The sequence below is a fragment of the Electrona antarctica genome (assembly GCF_951216825.1).
Source record: "Electrona antarctica genome assembly, chromosome: 8".
Lineage (NCBI taxonomy): Eukaryota > Metazoa > Chordata > Actinopteri > Myctophiformes > Myctophidae > Electrona > Electrona antarctica.
In genome coordinates this window covers 18,195,383-18,217,882 of record NC_136789.1, presented here as the reverse complement: position 1 = coordinate 18,217,882, position 22,500 = coordinate 18,195,383, and the positions used below count along the sequence as shown (strand labels likewise).

Genomic DNA, 22,500 nt, shown 5'->3' with positions numbered 1-22,500 from the left:
AGGCGGGAAGAGGCACAGCGCTCACGCATGCAAACATGCTAACAGTATAGGCATGTGCGCAGAAACACACTGTATTGTAGTAGGCACGTACATAATAAATGCAAACACGCATGCACGCACGCATGCACGCACACGCACACACACGTACACACACGTGCGGGCGCACGCATGTGCGGGCGCACGCATGTGCCCCGACACAAACACATACGTATACATATTTACAAGGCCTTACTCCTGCTAATGATGGCAGAGAAATGGGAGGAGGAAGGGGAGAGGGGGATGGATGGAGAGATAGAAGGAGGATGAGAGGAAGGAAACAAGGAGGGAAGGAAGAATGTCTGATATTACCGGCCGACAAATTCGTCAAACATTTATATCGGAAAATATCCGTATCGTTTTCTTTTCTTCTTTTTTTTTAGAATTTAGAGGAGTTCTTACTGTATGGTGTGTATATGAATTTGAGCCTACCGTATTTGAGCCACAGTAATCCTTAATCATATTCCATCATATTCAAGGGCTTTTGGATAAAAATGAGACGGACTTCAGTTACTTTCAAATTAGAGCACTGCAGAGGGAAGGTGCGTGTGTCTCTGCAGCTGACGCTCGTTGATGCTCGTTAATGTTGTATGCATCAAGGCAATATATCATATGCTTCTGCACTGTCAAACATCTACGATGTTGTTACCTGACAATTAGTTAACTTTTGGTGAAAAGGCACGCATATATCGATATCGGTTGATATTGGTATGTATCAGAAATTAGTAGTTGAACAATATCGGAATATCGACCAACAAGTCAATATCGGACATCCATGGAAAGAAGGAAGGAAGGAAGGAAGGAAGGAAGGAAGGTGTGTGTGTGTGTGTGTGTGTGTGTGTGTGTGTGTGTGTGTGTGTGTGTGTGTGTGTGTGTGTGTGTGTGTGTGTGTGTGTGTGTGTGTGTGTGTGTGTGTGTGTGTGATGGAGAGAGGATGAGACAGGAGTAGAGAGGAAAAAGAGGTTTATGTCGATATCACTCCCTTCATCACCTCCCCATCTCTCTCTCTCTCTCTCTCTCTCTCTCTCTCTCTCTCTCTCTCTCTCTCTCTCTCTCTCTAGCTCCCTTTCCAGTCTTTAGAAAAATGAATTATTCCTTAGGTCACACGCACCCACGCATGTACATGCACACACACACACACACACACACACACACACACACACACACACACACACACGCACACACACACACACACACACACACACACACACACACAGCCCTGAGTCCCTACAATGTATAGCATTGCTATACTGTTGTTAGCTCTTAATCGGCACACGTTGTGTTTGAGAGCTGAACAGAGACAGAGGCACTGAAAATAGACCTTTATAGATTTGAGATCCGTGTGTGTGTGTGTGTGTGTGTGTGTGTGTGTGTGTGTGTGTGTGTGTGTGTGTGTGTGTGTGTGTGTGTGTGTGTGTGTGTGCGTGTGCGTGTGTGCGTGTGTGTCTCTTCCACCCTCTTCATCCCTCTCTCTCTCTCTCCTCTCTCTCTCTCTCCCTCCCAAATCAATCCCTCTCATCTATAATTCAACAGTTTGCCTTCAGCCTTTCAAATATACACCCCCCCCATCGTTCTTCGCTTTTTCCCCTTGTCTCTCTGTCCCTCCCTCTTCCCTCTCCTCCCCTCCCCGGTGGACCCCCCGTTGACATTGCCTTCGTCTCTCTCTCTCTCTCTCTCTCTCTCTCTCTCTCTCTCTCTCTCTCTCTCTCTCTCTCTCTCTCTCCAAATATCTTCTATACTTCCCCCCTCCTCCTTCTCCCTCCAGCCAAGACCTCTAATGTTTATCCTACAGTTAAACATGTCATAATCCCCCCCCCCCCCCCCCCCCCAAACAAACAGACAAACGAGCAAACAAACAAAACGGACCACTGACCTATAGGAACATCATAGCCTCGCCTCACGTCCAATTATCCACTCTGTGGTTCTAGTGTTTTGCAACGTCTGATTGGTGGGATAGGTTTATTGATACATCTGCATTGTCGATACATACACAGTAAAATACAAGTGGAAATCTATACGGGTCAGTTTCTTCATTTAAGAAATTAAATTTTTTTCTCGAGTTAGTCAAGGTATAAACACTTAGGGCTCCATTTTCGTTCGATCTTTCTAAATACACTGTTTTGGGATTTAGCAGTGGGGAAGGGGTGTCCACTAAAGTTGGTATTTTGGTTACCTGTCTAAATCCCTAAAACACCTCCGTTACTCGTTATATATATATATATATATATATATATATTATGCATACAGGTAGGTGTGGTTTGGGCGTTACAATAGTTGAACCAATCACCAGTCCACGTGCCATTGCCTTTAACCGTTTCCGTCCAATCGAGGGATGCATTGGACGTGTGTACACGTCCTAGCGCATCCTCAATGATATCAGGCGAGGGGAGAATATTCTGAATTTTCTCCTTTTTTATTTTTCAGTCGGACACTCGCCACCGTCCTTCGCTCTACGGCCATATTGGCTTCCCGTTGACTTAACTGTTAGTGCGGCAGAAAGAATGCCTCGTCTCTCCTAATCCAGGGCGCTCTCCGAGGTTTTGATCTGATGGATATACTAGCACTTCATTTCTGCTCCTCATCCGCCTCTCGTTCAAAATATGAACGCTTTTTGGATCATATATCGTATAAATTAAAACGATAGCAATGTAAGCTAGCAAAGTAAAGCAAACTATTTCTCTGTTTTTTTCCCGGATTGATTCCGGGGGGTGGATTTCAGAGTAAAAGCGGCCATGTCTTTCCGGCACCCCAGAGCTCCTATTTTGAAGGAATCCCGGCGCTGATTGTGTTAAGAGATCCCATATCCGTTGCCCGTTATGCCCAGTTCTATATTGCTTCATGGCCTTACGGTCTATAGCCCATGGAAGAGTGATGTGCTGCTGCCTTGAAGTCTCACATGTGATGCACCCTGCTCCCCCCGACGAAATTGGAGCCCTTAGGGCTCCATTTTCGACACCACTAAACCCCTTATCCCTAAACTTCTTTGCCTTTTTTTACTATTTTGAAAAACATTTTTGAATAGTTCAACTAGCCAATCTACATTGACACGTTGTGAGCATGTAGACTGGCCATTTTAACTATTCATTAAGTTTAGGGATAAGGGGTTTAGCGGTGACGAAAATGGAGCCCTAACCTCTTAAACCCCAGGTGGGTCCAGGGGGAAAATCCGCAACATCGGAGTTGGAGCCGGAGACTGATTGGGTCTCCATTGACCCGCTGAGCGCTGTTCAGAGGTGGACAGCCGCTGCCCCGCCATATACGTACTTAACTTAGCTGTTCAGAGGTGGACAGCCGCTGCCCCCGCCATATACGTACTTAACTTAGCTGTTCAGAGGTGGACAGCCGCTGCCCCCGCCATATACGTACTTAACTTAGCTGTTCAGAGGTGGACAGCCGCTGCCCCCCGCCATATACGTACTTAACTTAGCTGACTGGCCTCCTTCTTTCGTTCTACACTAAACCTTTTTGGTGAAAATAGTAAGTAAGTATACATTTTATTTATATAGCACCTTTCACAGAGAGGACTCACAAAGTGCTTTACATGCAATAAAATACAAGACAAAAGAAAAAGAAAACAAAGCAGATAAAAATTGCTGTACAATTCAACTCAAATAACAATACAGGGCAGGCATGATAAATCAATAAATATAGGATAAATCAGCACATTCAGGTTGAACCATCCACAAACGCTTGTTCAAAGAGGAACGTTTTAAGGCTATTTTTTTTTAAATGTCCCCAGGGGGTGCAAGTCTCAGGGCTAGTGGAAGAGCATTCTAAAGTTTGGCCACTACAACCTGAAAAGCTTTGTCACCTTTGGTTTTTAAAAATATTTTTAAAATAGCCTATGGACAGGCTATACGCGATGTCGCAACGTGATGCATTGTGAGCTGGACGATGGGCTATTGTCACTATTCCTCATACAATGAAGTGTACGAACTGTGCAGTGAAGTTCAGACTGTACAGCCTATATAACTTTTACCCCCAATCCAACCCACTACTGCCAGTCCCGACATACAGTAATGTACAGTATATCCAGGTAGTTATAGCCCTGTCCTGTCCTGGCCTCTGTCAGTCCCAACGCGAGGAGAAGAAGATGACAACAATGACAGCATTAATAGTAATGATAGCGATATGAAGCCCAGGCCCTCATCATCACCGTCATTAGCATATCTCCGGGGAGATGAGCCGTGATTGACAGCCAAGCCGGGCTGTGTTTCTTTTTCTTTTTTTGGAGGGGGGCCGCGTGCGTCTCAGCTATCAATTACCCCTCTGCATATCAACCGTCATTATGGAAAGTAACTTGTCGCTCGTTCAGGCTCCGCTCGCTCGCTCGCTCGCTCTTATAAGTCTTGTTCTCGCACTCTCTCTCTCTCTCTCTCTCTCTCTCTCTCTCTCTCACTCCTTCCTTTCCCTCTGTGTCTTACGTCTTTCTTTTTTTTACACTTCCGACCACTCTCCCCCCCCCCCTCTCTCAGCCAGCCAGTCAGTCAGTCAGTCAGCCAGTCAGTCAGTCACTCACTCACTCACTCACTCACTCACTCACTCACTCACTCATGTAGTGCTGTCTTATACGCACGCACGCACGCACGCACGCACGCACGCACGCACTCTTTCTCTGACTTACCGCACTGCTCATGTGCTGCCATGTATCTCCTTTTGCACATAATTTGAGAAAGATTGAGTGCGTGTGTGAGTGCGTGTCACACCGGTGCATGCTCCTCTGTCTGTCTCAGTGTATTTCAGAGACACACTACAGTCGTCCATGTTGTCACCATGCTGTCACTCAACCATCCCGTCCCACAGACAGACAGTGATGTAGTAAATGTTGTGCTGGTGTTAGCACCGCAGCGCGCACCGTGCCAACATAAACTCCCATGCCTTTCTGTCACCAATGAAATAATCCAGAGGCGAATGTTGGGGCTCGTTGGAATTTGCTTTGGGATGGGGAACGTGATTGAATACATTAGTTCTCTGTGTGGATGTAAAGGAACAAATGGTTGCTGCCGGGCAGGAACCTCTTATCTCCATATTGGTAAATCAGTGCCTTACTTGATCACATGCACTACAGTGTCACACAAAAGCATCAAAAGTAGCAGATCTACATGCTCGAGCGCTTTGAGCTTGTCGATCTGCTGCTTTTGCTATTTTGCTACATCATGAGGTTTGCACCCGACAGAGACTAAATGCTAGCTATAGTGCAAGAGTTAGAAAAACGTATCGGGGAGGAAGGAACTCTATCTGCTCTGCTTAAGTATACAGTACTTGAATAAATGTTAGTTACTTTCAGTTTCCACCACTGCTTTCTAGTTGAGTTCGTGTCAAAATCAGACCCTTGATGTGCGTCAGCAGCGCCACTAGTACCTACTGGTACCTACATGGGCAACTGGCGGCCTGAGGTTAATATCAGAGTACTGATATATTATTGATTATAGCTGTTACAACATGCAAATATGACCCGCTTTAGTTACTTGAGTCTAAATTAGTAGCTTTATGAGTAGTATTAAAATGCTATTGTCTTTTCAGGATTTCAATTCAAATAATAGCAAAAAATAGCTACAATTTATAATTTACAATTTAGGCATTTAGCAGACGTTCTTAATCCAGAGCGATTTACATTAAGCAAGAACAAAAAGCATGGCAATACATCACATATATAAAAAGTATTTATCATGAAACATGCGTAAGCTAAGAACGTAACAGTGGAATATCTATATAATGAAACTATACATATAAACTATACATGTATACTATACTATCTATTATACATTTGAGAAGGTGTCCCCAAAGCCCGAACCACGAAAAGAAAGTCACCAGCTACTACGTCACTGACACGCTGCAACACGCTGCAACACACACTGCAACAACACACTAACACGTCACACACTTACCCTCCGCGTCGTTCGTTCCCTATCTCCTAATGTCGCGCCGCTCGGCCACACTCCACACCACCCGCGTAAAAATTGTCATCGCACTGCCACTAAAGCCGGCTCCCGTCCACACTCGCAAACAATATCAATATAAATAATAAACACAAACACGCCACAAGCACCGACACCCCCGCCTAATTTGTTGCCACGTCTATGAAAACAAGCCCAGAAAAAATGCCATTCAACACGCTACTTACAACTCGCTTACAATTCGCGGACCTGGCAACACTGCATCCTGTTTTCCCATTGGCTACGGTTGCTACAACACGCATTTGCACTGCATCTTGGGAGCAACACAGCTTAATGTAGGGGTCACCGATTGCTGTGCTACATCCCCCTCATGTTCTCACCACCCCGTTCGGCTACACCACACACACTAACCTACACCATTCTCCACATGCAACACAGGGCCCTTATTGGCTAGCCCCCTCACATGGCGATCCCCACACCCGAGGCGCATATATGGATACGAACAACAACAGCAACACCACACGCACACGCGCGCGCTGCAACAACAAAAAGCTACGTACAGTGTGTGTGTGTGTGTGTGTGTGCGCGCGCGCGCGCGGGGGGGGGGGGGATTTGGATCGCCGCGCGATGCAGCGCAAATTGCACTACACTACACAGGGCTCGACAGTGCGACTACGTACTCGCATTTGCGACTTCACATATCACCGTGCAAGTTGTACAATTCACTTTGTAGCACCGGTGCGACTACACAATCCGATCTTTAAAGCTAAACGCTGCGCAGTTTACATCCAAAAGAATGTGTCACTCTCTCGGCTCTGCACCGCTGCTGGAGAAGTATAGCACTGTCGAAGGCAGCGCAACTAATCCCCCCCCCCCCCCCCCCAGCGAGGGAGGAGAGAGAAGAGAGCGAGAGAGAGAGAGTGGCAGTGGCAGCCAGCAGCGATGTAACATGAGCCTGTGCATTTCACGCTTTTCACCCTATATAACTTCAACGCAACCAAGGCGCATATATGGATCACAACAACACCAACAACACTACACGCACACGCGCGCACGCGCTGCAACACAAAACAGCTGCATACAACGCGTGTCACTGTGGACTTCTGTACCTGTGGACTTCTGTATCGCAACGCGGGGCAACGCAACTCTGGGATGAGCGGGCCGAAGGCCCGCGAAATTCTAGTGCTATACATATGTACTATGAATTGCTATGACTACATACAATGCAATTCTAGTGCGGTCTACATAACATGCTATAAGTCTGTATCAAATGCTATCTAAGTCTACAAATAGTGCTATCTAAGGGGGTAGGGTAAGTGCTACGGGCCATGATGGAGTCTGAAAAGGTGGGTTTTCAGACTACGGTGGAAGATTGGGAGTGATGCTGCAGTTCTGACTGCAACGGGAAGTGCATTCCACAGTTTTGGAGCCAGAAGGGAGAAGAGTTTGGGACGTGTGGAGCGTTGTCCCAGCGTTTTTAGTGAGGGTACTTCCAGCTTCCCTGCGTTGGCTGATCTGAGTGCGCGGGAGGGTTTGTAGGGTTCAATCATACTTGCAAGATATGGGGGAGCCATACCTTTGGTTGCTTTGAATGCCAGCATCAGAGTTTTGTATTCTGTGCGGGCAGCGACCGGGAGCCAGTGGAGGGAGCAGAGAAGGGGGGAGACATGTCATAATTTTGGCTGGTTGAAGACCAAGCGAGCTGCGGCATTTTGGATCAGTTGGAGAGGCTTAAGTGCACATGCCAGTAGGCCAGTAAGGAGGGAGTTACAATAGTCAAGTTTTGACAAGACTGTTGTCTGGATTAGGAGCTGGGCTGACTCCTGCTCTACAAGCTCAAAACGCGTCGCAGATCAGCTATTTTTGCTACAACAGTTATATGCAATGTGGCCCTCTATGTGCTGAGTGAGTGAGTGTGGAACTATAGTGGCCCTCTCCATCGTCAAAGCCCACCCCTGTAAACTAGTACTTACTAGTACCTGACAGTCTCCCGTTTCCTTGTGTTGGCTGTCCAGACAGGATCCGTTTCCCTCGGGTACGACCAGCCCTGACAGCCACGCTGAGGATCCCATGTCATCCACAAAGACAACAATAACAAAGGGCTCAGGAAGCAGGAAGTTGACAGTCTGGAGAGTCATCCCGTATACTGTAGATATTAGGGAGATAGGAAGTGTGCAGAGGATGTCCCAGTCGTCGTAATGGGCACGATAAAAGAACGGGAAAACACCACTAGAGAGAATATCCACTTATGTTACTGTAAGGAGGGTCAATAATGTCAAACACTGATAAAGCACCCTCTGTCACGCACGCACGCACGCACGCACGCACGCACGCACGCACGCACGCACGCACGCACGCACGCACGCACGCACGCACTCACGCACGCACGCACACAAACAGTTTACTGTTATCCGTTTGTGGTGCTCTTAATTGTGTCGTAATTGTGATAGAGTACAAACTGTAACAAATGCTTGTGTACACTTCAGAGTTAAATAGATTCATCTGTTCAGACTCCACCTCAGCCCATAGTACGACCATGCAGACTTATGCAAAGGTTACAATGTAATTTAGAGGCCATGTTATTGCGACCAAAGGTCGCAGTTAACTATGGAATCGTGCGTTTTTCGTCAATCTCCATACATGGGGAAAGCCCCCATATATTGTGCCCAGGTCTCGTGACATCACTATGACATCATCAGGGTTGATCACTCAAAATCCCCATACATTGTGCCCACACTGCCCAGATCTCGTGACATCACTATGACATCATCAGGGATGATAGTAAATCAGGGATCATAGTAAATGCGACCTGCTGTCGCAATTAAGCCCATATATGGAGATTCCTGATGTCATCAATATTAGTATATGGATATGTCAGAACCTGTTCTGACATTCCATACTGTATGTTGATCCATCCATCCTTCCTCTTCGATGTCCTTTTGACTGATACCTGTCCATTTAAACTCTAGACGTTATTAGTGCAGCTGCGCCCGGCAGCCGGCGAAAACTAGATTTCTCAATAGACCTGAAAATTAAGGCCCGGCCCTACCTGGGCCCTCATCAAACGCTGTACACACTAGACACTACCACCGCTGCCACCCTTAGATCTCCATATATGGAGCTGACCTGTTCTGACATTCCATATGTTGATCTGACCTCATCAAACCCTGTACACTCAACTCAAGACATGCTTCATATATGGCCAGAGCACGCAACCTCAAGGTCGCTTCTCGCCCTCAGGCGTCTTAGTTTAGACTTTAGACAGATGCTATAGGTTCATTGTTTCCCCCGGTGTAGTTTCAATGAACAGTTTCAGATTATCATTTTGATAGTATTGTTTAGACTCTAGTCTAGACCGATGCTAGGGTCTTGGTTTACCTTTTATCCTACTTTACCGATACACTATACACAGTCTGCCTTTTGATGGATGTGGTTACCTTGCTTATTGCTTATTTATAATGTCGCTCTGAATCAGAGCGTCTAGATCTAAATGCCTAGATTGTAAATTGTGTCTACTGTTGTGAGTGTTTTATCCTGCCTATACATAACCATGGATTGAAGTGATTGATCTGAAAGAGACCGAGAAGGACAGTCAGAGAGAGCGATCCTTTTCACTTCTATCATAATCTCTCTAAATGGTTTCCTTGATGTGATCCTTGTGTATTTAGTGTAATGCAACATTGGCTTGTGTCCTTCAGCGATGTGTGTGTGTGTGTGTGTGTGTGTGTGTGTGTGTGTGTGTGTGTGTGTGTGTGTGTGTGTGTGTGTGTGTGTGTGTGTGTGTGTGTGTGTGTGTGTGTGTGTGTGTGTGTGTGTGTGTGTGTGTGAGAGAGAGAGAGAGAGAGAGAGAGAGAGAGAGGCAAGTTAAAGCTATCACTCTGAAAGCTGCAGCAAATACCTCGGCAGACAGGGGAAAATAAGACATCTAAGAAGCGAGAGAGAGAGAGAGAGAGAGAGAGAGAGAGAGAGAGAGGGAGGGAGAGAGGGAGAGAGAGAGGGGGAGAGCAGTAGGAACAACAGGCAGTGATCTTTTGTTCAGTGTCTGTACCAAACCGTTCTTTTCGGGTGGAAACCTCATACGTCCAGAAAACTGTTACTTTTCAGGATTCAAATTCAATAGTTGCCAAATAAAATCGCCGATCTACAAGCTCCAAACCGGCAAAACGTGTCACGGCCTGCGGTTATTTTTTCCGCTGCTACCGTAGCGTGACAAAACTAGGGCGTTAATCTACGAGAAAAAAAAAACACATAAAAGGTTCAAACGTGGAGATGAGAGGTTTCTGCGCGCAACAGCGATGAAATTCTCCACCTGTCAGCAGGAACACGCTGCTGCTAGCACATCATGCATGATCTGCCTGCATGCGTGTGTGTGTGTGTGTGTGTGTGTGTGTGTGTGTGTATGTGTGTGTGTGTGTGTGTGTGTGTGTGTGTGTGCACGTGTGCGTGCGTGTGTGTGTGTGCGTATACGAGTGATGGAAAATTCGAACTTTTTTTTCTACGAGGCAGCATTGTTTTTCTTGGCTGTGGACATAAGCTCAGCCTTGAGGGAATACAAACGGACACAAACAGTTGCAGACGGTGTACACGCACACGCGAAAACCTGCACATGTGCACAGCGCACACGCACAGACACACACACACACGCACGCACACACACACACGCACGCACACATGCACACATGCACTCACTCCGCAGAATGCTGGAATTCCCCCGGATGTCACCCCTTGCCCTGTTGGCATTGTTGCTGTTTTAAGTGACAGCAGAGTTCTAGAAACATTCTCCTCTGCTTTCTGAAAGCCTCGCTGTACTAGTATATAATGCCTATAGTGTGACAACAATAACAGATCTAAGCGTCACATTGTGGATCTGTTCTTTTCTGGGCATCTGTTCTTTTCGTGCCATGTTGTAACAGGAAACCACACTGCTTTTATTTTTATTTTCTTTATTTTTTTAAAGATATTTTTTTGCGGCTTACGCCTTTTTTTATTGGTTTTTGAAGGGACAGACAGTAGGCTGACAGGAAACGGGAGAGAGATGGGGGAAGACATGCAGTAAAGGCCGTGTCGGGCTCGGGAGTCGAACCCGCGGCACACTGCGACTGGATTACCAGTCGGGTGCCCAGACGGTTACGCCACCGCCTGGGCCCACACTGCTTTTATTGATTGATTGATTGATTGATTGATTGATTGATTGATTGAATAGTAGAAACAAGTGTGCTACCAGTACAAGTAGCGCAGTCAAAGTTATGCTAAAAAGATCTAAATCAAATCAAACTTTGTTCATAAAGTACAGTTAAAATAAGCGAGACAGACCACAGATTACACAAAAAGCCTCAGGGAGCTTGTTTCCATTGTGGTCCATTGTGCTCAATTGATCAGTAAAAACACATACAATACAATTCAATACATATCAAAGCTCAGTAGCAGCAAAAGGTATATTTTCAGGAAAAAGGTGGGGGCGGGGGGCAGAGGATGCTACTATAATTCTACTAATTCTCTCTCTCTCTCTCTCTCTCTCTCTCTCTCTCTCTCTCTCTCTCTCTCTCTCCCCCCCTTCTCCTTTCTGTCCTTCCAGGTCTGTGTTAGTCTTGTATATTAAATATTAATGCTAGTTGTGCTCGGAGCCATAATTGCCATCTCAGCCTCTGAATAATGAATGGAAGCGGGCCTTTCGCTGCTATGCTGCAAGCTAGCAAGCTGAGAAAGAAAGAAAGAAAGAAAGAAAGAAAGAAAGAAAGAAAGAAAAAAAGAAAGAAAGAAAGAAAGAAAGAAAGAAAGAAAGAAAGAGAAAGAAAGAAAGAAAAACATTAAATAAATAAACTTTAGCATATTGTATCATGGGTAACATGCTAAGAACATAGCATCACACTGTGGTTGACTAGACTGTGACTATAGAACCTGAGGATATATTTATATACGTTTTTGTGTGCAGCTGACATAATTTATACAAATTGGTTGCTATCTATGTGTCTGTTGTGTCCAATTTAACCATTAAGGAGAGTGATATCAATAGCCTACATGTATAAATAGACACAGGAAGTTTTTGGTAACATAAGCCTAACATCCTCTGAGCTATTTGAACTAACCCTAACCCTGAATTCACAGAGGTGTACACCTTCATGATGGCACTGATCACATGACCCCAAGTTCTAGACCTCCAGTTCTATAGGCTAAACAGAAGGGGTATATTAATGACATATAGTTCAATGTTGAAAATGGGTGGTATTCCCCTTTAACCATGGCATGTGATGTATAGTAGTGGTCAGTCCGACCCCCAAATCGTACTTATTTTCATGTCCTCAAGCTCCTCTCTCCGTGTGTGTGTGCGTGTGTGCATGTGTGTGTGCGTGTGAGATACTGCTCGCAATATAACAAAAGGTCAACCGCACTGTTATCACTAGAACATGACCGGACTCAGGGATATAAGCTGTGTGTGTGTGTGTGTGTGTGTGTGTGTGTGTGTGTGTGTGTGTGTGTGTGTGTGTGTGCGTGCGTGCACGTGTGTGCGTGCATGTGTGTGTTCCCCTCCTCCATGCTCATACAGTCTCTGATAATTGCCCCTGTTTAATTGGAGGCCTCTTAACGACCAGTGACTTGGACCACCCTATCAATTCCGTGTAAGCAAAAGGTGTGTGTGTGTGTGTGTGTGTGTGTGTGTGTGTGTGTGTGTGTGTGTGTGTGTGTGTGTGTGTGTGTGTGTGTGTGTGTGTGTGTGTGTGTGTGTTTGTGTGTGTGTCTGTGCGTGTGCATGCGTGCGTTCGTGGTCTTGTAATGGCACTGATGATGTCAGAGCTGGGGTCAGCAGAGAGTGTGTGGGGGTTCGGGATGGCATATTGTTGCAGTCGGGCAGAAACCTTGTATCTCCATGTTTTATTTTCCTGCGTGTTTCCTGTGAATGAATGAATGAATGAATGAATGAATGAATGCCCTACAAGGACCACCATTTGATGACATTTAGCCTCTCAGACTCAAAACCTACAATATTTTATTATCGTTGGATACGAATTTGTCCACAATTCCATGCTGTACTGATGTTGGTACCATAAGAGAGATAACAGGGAAACGCTGATCAAAATAACAATTATTCTGTCATTCTCTATTGTGTAAATAAGTAATGCAGATGTTTAATAATAAGTTAACACTTGAGAGTGTAAAATGAAACCGTCCATTTGGTTTCCTTTTACAGTCTCAAGAGTTAAAGATCTAATAAGGGTCCATTTGGTTACCAACTCTTCATCATTTTGCATGGGGACCATCTGGAACCCCCTCCCGGACCACCGGTGGTCCCCGGACCACTGGTTGAGAACCACTGCCCTACTTCATCATACTGTACAAGAGTGTCACACTATAGTAGTGAAAACAGCAGAGCTACAAGCTCACAGAGGCATTGCGTTGTGAGCTTGCAGATCGGCTATTTTCAAACAAAATTAAATGTTTTCGAAATACTAATAAAAAAAGGAAGCGTTTTTGACATACAAGGTTTCCACCCGACAGCAGTGATATCAATTCTGTATGCATTAACCCATTTTGACCTGAGATCAGATTCTAAAAATGTCTTCTACATCCTGACAGTTTTCTGAAAAAGCTATGTTGTGTCAGTCGTTCTTCGATTTTTTTTTAAATAGCAGACCTACAAGCTCGTAGCGCGCCACTCGGTGGCGCGCTACGAGCTTGAAAACGATTGAAGACAGAGAATCTCAAAATAGACAGGGATCTAAGGTGAATGCCACCTAATTTGATAATAATATAAGAAAGGTAAAAACCCTGGGAATGAATCACCACGGAAAGTTCTTAGAGGAACTATACATGACACACATTTCGGCCTCATTAACACGGCACTTTGATGTCTTTCTTGCCTTTGGTTAGACCTCTCTAGTTTCTGTGTACTTTGGAGTTAGGTTAGTTAGAAAGATAACTTTAGTTGTGCATAGTTGTACGATGGTTGGTGCGCAGCGAAAGTAGCTGATCTAGATCAGATATTTATTTTTCCTTTTTTTAACATTCTCAACATATAGTCTAGGGATTCGAATCCACCGTGCTGCATTTGTCTTTGTCGAGCTTCTATATGCCCTGTGCACATAGAATGAAGGAAGTAGGGAAGGGGCCCAAGTTCTTTCCAAAATGGCGTGTTCGCATATAGACCGGCCATTGGCCCGTGTTTGGGGGAGGGGAGCTGTGCGGCTTGTCACTGCACGTATTCCTACGGGCTGGGAGAAGTAGGACGGAGGACCCACGTCCTCCCAGTGGGGGCTCCTCACTAGCAGGTTCAGTCACCACAGTGACAACACACAGACGTGTGTGCGTGGCGAGGAATGAATCGGCAATAACGGCTAAATTGGGGAGAAAATATGCAAGTAAAAAAGTGCGTTGAGTTTACTTTACTTTGGTTAGTCAGGATAACTAGAAGTTGCTTAAATCTCAGCGCTGAGGTGGTCTGACCTCTCTGGGCACGGAACCATTTTTACACGTTTTTTTTTTCTGACAACGGAGGTTGGCTTGCTAAAACAAGAGCAAGGTTTCACCGTCCTCCTAAACTCCTAAGCTCCTGCCGCAGGTTGAAGAGCCTTTACATAGTATGGCTTTGCAGACTGTGGCTGTAGAACTCGGCAAAGAACATTTCCTTTCTTAAGTGCCTTTGCTAGAGCGCAACCGAAATGTTGACAGGGGAGGAGAGGAGTGTTCGTTCAGGGGGCTAGAACTCCCACTTTGCAAGACTACATACTGTACGTTGGGCCTTTTCGTGTTTCACGCGCACATAGTCTTGTCTTGTCTTGTGTGTGTGTGTGTGTGTGCGTGTGTGTGTGTGTGTGTGTGTGTGTGTGTGTGTGTGTGTGTGTGTGTGTGTGTGTGTGTGTGTGTGTGTGTGCGCGTGTGTGTGTGTGTGTGTGTGTGTGTGTGTGTGTGTGTGTGTGTGTGCGTGCATGCGTGAGAGAGAGAGAGAGAGAAAGAAAGGGAGAAAGAGTAAGAGACGAGACCTCTCGAGACCTCTCGAGACCCAGAGACAGGAGGAAACTGAGAAAGAAAGAAAATATGAAGTAAACAAAGAAAGAAAGAGAGAGAGAGAGAGAGAGAGGTTTCCGAGCAGCATCTTCAAACACTCCGAGTTAAAGCATGGTGTTGTGCGGCATGCAGAGGGGTTGAACAAGGTGCTGAACGCAGTGTTAAAGCGCCATGCTATGCTAGCGCTGTGAGGAGCGCTAGACAGTGGCGGGTCAACAGGGGTCACTGTGTCTGTCCTCCGCTGTGATATAGGCTGTCACCCGGGGGTCGAGGGGTCAGGGTAATTAGCCATGCGGGATCCACAGCCCCGCCGTTCCAAACGAGACCCCAGCTCATTAACGCCTGCTTCTGTACACTCAGACCTGCCAGTGGGCCGCGCCGCGCCGTCACACCCACACACTCACCCTCGCACGCACGCACGCACGCACACACACGCATGTACTTGAGGTTCATGCACATACATACATTCTCTGTATGCGAGAGAGAGAAAGCAATGGAGAGGAAGCTAAAGAGAGGGGAGGAGAGATAGTGAACCGCATACTTTACTGCCTCCCCCCCACCATCTAACCCCTCCCTATCATTTTAGGCTAGTTTTTATTTGTTGACGAAATTGTCTTTAGATTTTTAGATACCCCCTCCCTATATGTCCAGCTTTGAGGGTGCGTGTGTAAACACAAACATTGTCCTAACACAAACATTAAATGTTTTTGATAATGAATGGCCAGTTTTGAGTGTTTGTCCCAACACAAAAATTAAATGCCATTGATAATGAATGGCCAGTTTTGAGTGTTTGTCCCAACACAAAAATGAAATGCCATTGATAATGAATGGCCAGTTTTGAGTGTTAAACACACAGTGTAAACAAACAATGTAAACACAAGCATTGAAGACGAAGGTGAGGACGCAAATTCGAATTGGCCGGATTGAGATGATGTATGATGATCTTAATGCCCCTCACTTCACATGGGTGTGATTTTTGGCTTCGTTTTAGTCGTCGTTTGTATTTTTAAGATATTTTGGGGGCTTTTCTGCCTTTATTTATAGATTACAGTGTATATAGAGAGGAAACGGGGAGAGAGAGAGACGGGGAGAGACATGCAGCAAAGATCGTCGTGCAACATAACTGCTATTTATTTACGGAGGAGTGAACACACGTTTGCCCGATCACTCATCACATCACTCTGGTGGTGTATTTCCCCCTCTCTCTGGTTCCATGTCCACATGTCTTGTCAAGTCAAGTTGTAAACATTGAGAACTGTTTTGACGTGAGAGGGTCAAGGCAGAGATCAGACCACCCGAACATTTTCTAACAGCGAATAATAGCACCGTCGACCCATAGCTAAATTAGAGCGACAGACAAACAAAGTCAAAGATAGTAGAGAGATAGAAGATACAGCAGTGACAGTCTACACGCCAGCGTCACAGACAAGCAAACTTAAAGGGATTGTAAAATTATAAAAAAAAGTTATAACATTTTTTTCCTAATTTGTTTAGGTTTTCTGAGCTCAATTGCACCCAAAAAACCTGAACTTTTAACATTCAGTAGATTTTCTGTGGTCTGTGGTTTTCTGGCTCAAACAAGTGCTCTGATTGTCCTGCTGACTGTGATGTCACAGCCTGCAAATCCCATATATGTCAATGGAATTTGCCAGCATATGTCACTGTTTTCACTGTTTTGCTTGTTTTCATTGTGGCTCAAACGGCTTCAGAACACATAGAGAAAACCCCAGACCACAGAAAATCCACTGAATGTTCAAAGTTGGGTGTAATTGAAACCTAAAATAAAAAATAAAAATAAATGAAAATTAATGTCATGAAACCTTTAATGATGGTGCCATGTTCCCCCCCAAAATGTATTTATATAAGTGTACAGAAAGTGTTAAAATGATGTTTTTTATTAATCTTACCTGAGCCGTGCCCGTCCTTCATTGAATCAGAAGATATTATGAATCTTACCTGGGCCGTGCCCCTTCATTGAATCAAGAGATATTTTGGGTGCTGGGTCGTGCGAGGCTGTGCTGGGCTGCTACACTATGTGGAAACGCAGTATTACTGTATTGTACCATCATGCATTTATTGAACAGAGGAGAGTTTTCTGAGGATTCAAACCAAACCAGGCGACATGAGAACAAGTGGTCTAAATTACAGAACAATTAGGGTAATTTTGGTTAGGTCTTGTTCATTAAATTATCACTGATGATTTTACTGTAAGCTACAGTTAAAAAAAACAGCAACGCAGTATTGAAGACATCTTTGTTTCGCCCAACCTTGTGTGTGTGTGCGTGTGCGTGTGTGCGCGCGTGTGTGAGCGTGCATGCGTGTACGTATATGTGCGTGTACATATGTGCAGCGTTGCTCCTGCCAGCTGGCTCCAAGGGAAAACACAAGCTGGACGTGTTTGTGTGCGTGTGACAGCCATCTGCAGGGTCTGCTCTGCACTCTTACATTTCTATGAAACAATGACATATGGTCGGCGCAGCTTACAAATGATTTGAGTGATTTCTAGGGCTGGGATCAGGGGGAACCACGTGCGCGTCGGACCGTGTATAGTCTGGGGGGGGGGGGGGGTTGGGGGGGGCTAATCGGAACACACAAGATGGTATAGAGAGACCAAAGCACCCAAACAGGGGTGCGCGGCATGTTGCCACTGACGGGATTATGCAAAACTTTGAACAAAAGAACGGTGGTTCATGTGGTGCTATGGTGATGTGGTGGTTTTTTACAAGTGGTGGGAAAAGTACTCAAAGGTTTTACTTAAGTAAAAGTATCAATACTGCAATGAAGAAACACTCTGTTACGAGTAAAAGTCAGAAATTCAAAATGTACTTGAGTACAAAAAGTATTGGCATCAAAATGTACTTAAAGTACCAAGTATTAATTAGGAAGAATGTTCCATTTCACAGGTTTTCAAATGTATAAAACGTAAAAAATCTTTTGAAGATATTTTCAAATGGCTGAAATGTATGTAGGGCTGAAGTGCTTTGTAATAATAATGAAAATCTACAAAGTAAAGTTCTATAATTAGTAACTAAAGTTGTCAAATAATTGTAGTGGAGTAAACCTACAATATTTGTAGTGTATGTACTGTGTATGTACAGTACTTGAGTACATGTAGATTTAATGTGTTTGAGAAACTTATTGTTTGTTGTCACTCTTTACTTGTCATTGTGAATGAATGCATGGGACCCGAATGGAAACAAGACCGCAAGGTCTTTCTTCGGTGCTGTCCTTTTGGACCAATGCTGTGCTTGACTGTACCCTGTACTGTTTGCATCTTATTGTCTAATAAAATGATCAATCAATCAATCAATCCAGTTACTTTACACCACTGGCTTTGGTGGTGACGTTGCTGATGTTTTTTAATTCCTTGTGTGCTCACACCTGCTTTTGTCCTCCTCTTCTTTGTCACCAGGTTCTTCCTCAAGTTCTTCCTCAAGTGCAACCAGAACTGCCTAAAGAACGCTGGGAACCCACGAGACATGAGGAGGTTCCAGGTAACTTTATGAGCTTAGTAAATGTTTGTCCTAGAACGGCATTTTAATAGAGTAACCTCACCACCACTGTCTGTCTGTGTCGTTCTCTCTCTCTCTCTCTCTCTCTCTCTCTCTCTCTCTCTCTCTCTCTCTCTCTCTCTCTCTGTGTCGTTGTATTTCCTGTGCCTCTTTCATTACTAGAGAGAGAGGGGGGGGGGGGGGGGGGAGACAGAGAAGGAGAGAGAGAGAAAGAAGTGCATACCTTACTTTTTGTGTTTTTGTTCTACCAAAGTTTTCCCGTTTAATTACAAATATTTGTTTGTCTAATCATTTTTTTTAACATTTTGACATTGTGAAAATAGCTGATCTACAAGCTACAAGACGTTTCTCCCTGCCGATATAGCCTACAAGTGTTGTGAACTTGTAGATCAGCTATTTGGCAGAATGTTCGAGGGTTCGTTCATGACAGCGCAATTTTGTAACAAAAATTAAGTGTGTGTGTGCGAGTGTGCGTGCGTGCTTATGTGTGTGTGTGTGTGTGTGTGTGTGTGTGTGTGTGTGTGTGTGTGTGTGTGTGAGTGTGAGTGAGGAGAGACACAGAGAGGTGGTGAATGAGAGCAGAGCAGTCTTTGTTCTCTTATCTTCAACACCACAACACAATCAGGAAGAAACCACTTGAGTCTGAGTGCAGATACCAGGCGCCCACCAGATACTGATAGATTTATTACTGCTGCACGTGTGTGTGCGTGCGACCGTGTGTGTGTGTGTGTGTGTGAGTGCGCGTTTGTACGTGCGTGCATGCATGTGTGAGGCAGAGGGAGTGTGTATATGTGTGTATGACAGTATCTCTGGCTCTAATTGTGCAGTTCTATTGTAGTGGAACCAAAAACAGACAGCCCTGTTTCGCTGGGAGGTAATTAAGGGCCGGACTCATCAGGAACTATCGAACAGCGGACAGATAATGCATGCGCGTGCACGCACACACAGTCACACACACACACACACACACACACACACACACACACACACACACACACACACACACACACACACACACACACACACACACACACACACACACAGTGGACCCAGTGAAATTATGGGTGTTAATTAAAAAGACAAAAACATGTAGACTTAGCGAACTGGACCTGAGTTGGCTCTATACTTGGTCTCATTTTCTACACCAAATCTCTTCGCCAAAACTTCACTTGCAAGTTGCAATGCAACACAACCTTGTTACTTGTAGATCGTCTAATTTCATCTACTTTCATTCGGCTAATGTTCCCCCCCAGAATATGGATGCTGGGGATGTGCTACCGTTTGTGGCTTTTGAGTCCTGTTTTTGATGTGTGTACTGGAGTTTGGGGTTCAGCCCTCTACTGAGAAGTCCCACTGTTGATGCACAACCTCTTTGTCTAACTCACCGTTGTGTTGTAGGTGGTGGTGTCGACTACGGTGAGCGTAGAGGGACATGTCCTGTCTGTCTCTGACAACATGTTCGTCCACAACAACTCCAAACATGGCCGCCGGGCGCGAAGACTCGACCCTGCGGACGGAACCCAGTCCTACTTAGAGCATGGTAAGGTTTTTGTTGGTAAGGTTTTTGTTGGTGTGTGTGTGTGTGTGTGTGTGTGTGTGTGTGTGTGTGTGTGTGTGTGTGTGTGTGTGTGTGTGTGTGTGTGTGTGTGTGTGTGTGTGTGTGTGTGTGTGTGTGTGTGTGTGTGTGTGTGTGTGTGTGTGTGTGTGTGTGTGTGTGTGTGTGTGTGTGTGTGTGTGTGTGTGTGTGTGTGTGTGTGTGTGTGTGTCCTCATGGCCAGCAGATGGTAGATGGTTTTAATCCTATCAGGTGATTCCTGCTCCTCCATCTGGCTAATCCAACACACGCACGTACACACACATTGCACACTGTGCGCGATGATGTGGTTGTGTATGTGTCTGTCTAAAACAAAGACATAAAGTGTGTGTGTGTGTCTGTGTGTGTGTGTGTGTGTGTGTGTGGTCTTTGCCAGGTCTAATATCATTAGGCTTCCTTTTCACACACAAAGCAGACTGGAGGGTGTAATCTTTGACAAGTGAAAACCTCTCTGAAACCATATGCACCCACCCACTCACACAGACACACACACCCACTCACACAGACACACACACCCACTCACACAGACACACACACACACACACACACCCACTCACACAGACACACACGTGTGCGCGCGCCGGCTCTTCAGCATGAGCTCTTATTGTTGGTTTGACGTGGGATTAGCTATAGATGCTAACACAAACAATAGGTTGACACATGGTTGGGATTAGAATAGCAAACACACTGACTGACAGAGAGCTAGATGGACATGGACACCCTTTCAAGTACATATTGTCACGGCCTGGCCGGGTGGAAAGCATTGTATATGTCCAACACCAGAATACTTTTCATTGTCCAATGTAGTTATTATTTAGTCACTTGTTAATGCTTTTCATGGGTTCGACATTCATAAACCCACAGGCTGACACAAATACTGTAGCAAAGCTACAAGCTCAAGGTCTCGCATTGTGAAGCATTGTAAGCTTGAGGGTGCATCGTCTTACTGGGATATTTTAGCTACTTTGGTAGTAGGGTGTTAATCTATAGAGAGAGAAAAAATACAAAATTGAAATATGGAGATTGAAGGTTTCTGCCCCGACAGTGACAATATCTACCTTCCTGTGTGTTGCAGGCACGTGCACTCATAGACATCAAAGGGGTCTTGAGCCCCTGCCCCAAAAAATAAAAATAAAAACACCCTCTCCAGACCATGAATGTAGCTCTTGCTATGGTGAAAGAAATGCAAATGCCCCCCTTTCCTTTCCTTTCCTTTCCTTTCCTTTCCTTTCCTTTCCTTTCCTTTCCTTTCCTTTCCTTTCCTTTCCTTTCCTTTCCTTTCCTTTCCTTTCCTTTCCTTTCCTTTCCATACCCAATGCCAGCATTCAGGAGAACTGCCTTTTTCCGAACTCTCCTAAACTTTACGGTGAAAGAATTTGTCCTCTGTATAGAAATCATGCATGTTGAACTTGTACGCCATTAAGACTGTGGGGTCGCACCCGAAAAACTGTACATGACAAACTTCGAAATAATTTGTACCAGGTGTAACAAATATCACTTACCACCACACACACACCTCATTTACTGTGTCTGTGAACATGGTGGGTGGGTTTCTGCACGGGCCGACACCAATGTCACTTCAGGAAGTTTAGCTCGGTTTGGCAGTCTTACTTTCTTTGGTGGGACGCAGACAGTTACAGGTGTGTGTGTGTGTGTGTGTGTGTGTGTGTGTGTGTGTGTGTGTGTGTGTGTGTGTGTGTGTGTGTGTGTGTGTGTGTGTGTGTGTGTGTGTGTGTGTGTGTGTGTGTGTGTGTGTGTGTGTGTGTGTGTGTGTGTGTGTGTGTGTGTGCGTGCGTGCGTGCGTGCGTGCGTGCGTGCGTGCGTGCGTGCGTGCATGTGCATAGTGCATACGTATGTAGGGGACACACTGACAGTGACAGATGCAGTCTCTTCTACCTTGAACCTCATGTCATTTTCATGAAGTCCAGAAGTGAGACTCTTTAAACAGATGGGTTCTCTTCCGTTCTCAGTCTCAGATGACCACACATGACAAGAGAGTGACTTGTGACTCACTGGACTGTCCCCTGCCCGTGGTCAACACGCCTCACCTCACATTGCTGAAGGCTTAGTCACATGCTTTCTCCCTGGAAATATAAACGTCTGGGTTTCCGAGGCTACATGCTAATTGGCTTGATTTATTTTCCACTGACATGGATAGAGCTCAGGTCCAGTGCAGTAACAAGCCAGGATTAATAACCGCTTAAACCCTATAGCATTTTGCTGACCAGAGTCCCTCAGCGAAGATACTTGGTCCCCTAGCTCCTTTCTTCCCCCACTACTCCAAATCTCTTCATTTACAACAGCCAAGCTCATAACATGTTGTTAATCACATGTTCAATCGCCTGTTATGACAGCTAGGCCCAGAACTAAGGACACATTGTTGATTGGATACAGAGATGGGTTTTCAATAGATGACAGATTTTGTTTTATTTTGTCGTTCTTTATTTAATTACCAGGCCAC

At 45.2% G+C, this 22,500-nt stretch overlaps 1 protein-coding gene across 1 annotated transcript in view; it reads left to right on the top strand.

Moving 5' to 3' along the window:
* The window catches only part of LOC306928645 (transcription factor COE1-like), a gene marked incomplete at its 3' end in the record, with an annotated part of 118,890 nt that overhangs the window by 55,009 nt on the left and 41,381 nt on the right, over positions 1-22,500 (top strand). Inside the window, 2 exon segments of the mRNA XM_079508915.1 lie at positions 18,346-18,427; positions 19,844-19,985. Of these exon segments, the coding sequence (XP_079365041.1) occupies positions 18,346-18,427; positions 19,844-19,985 (224 nt within the window).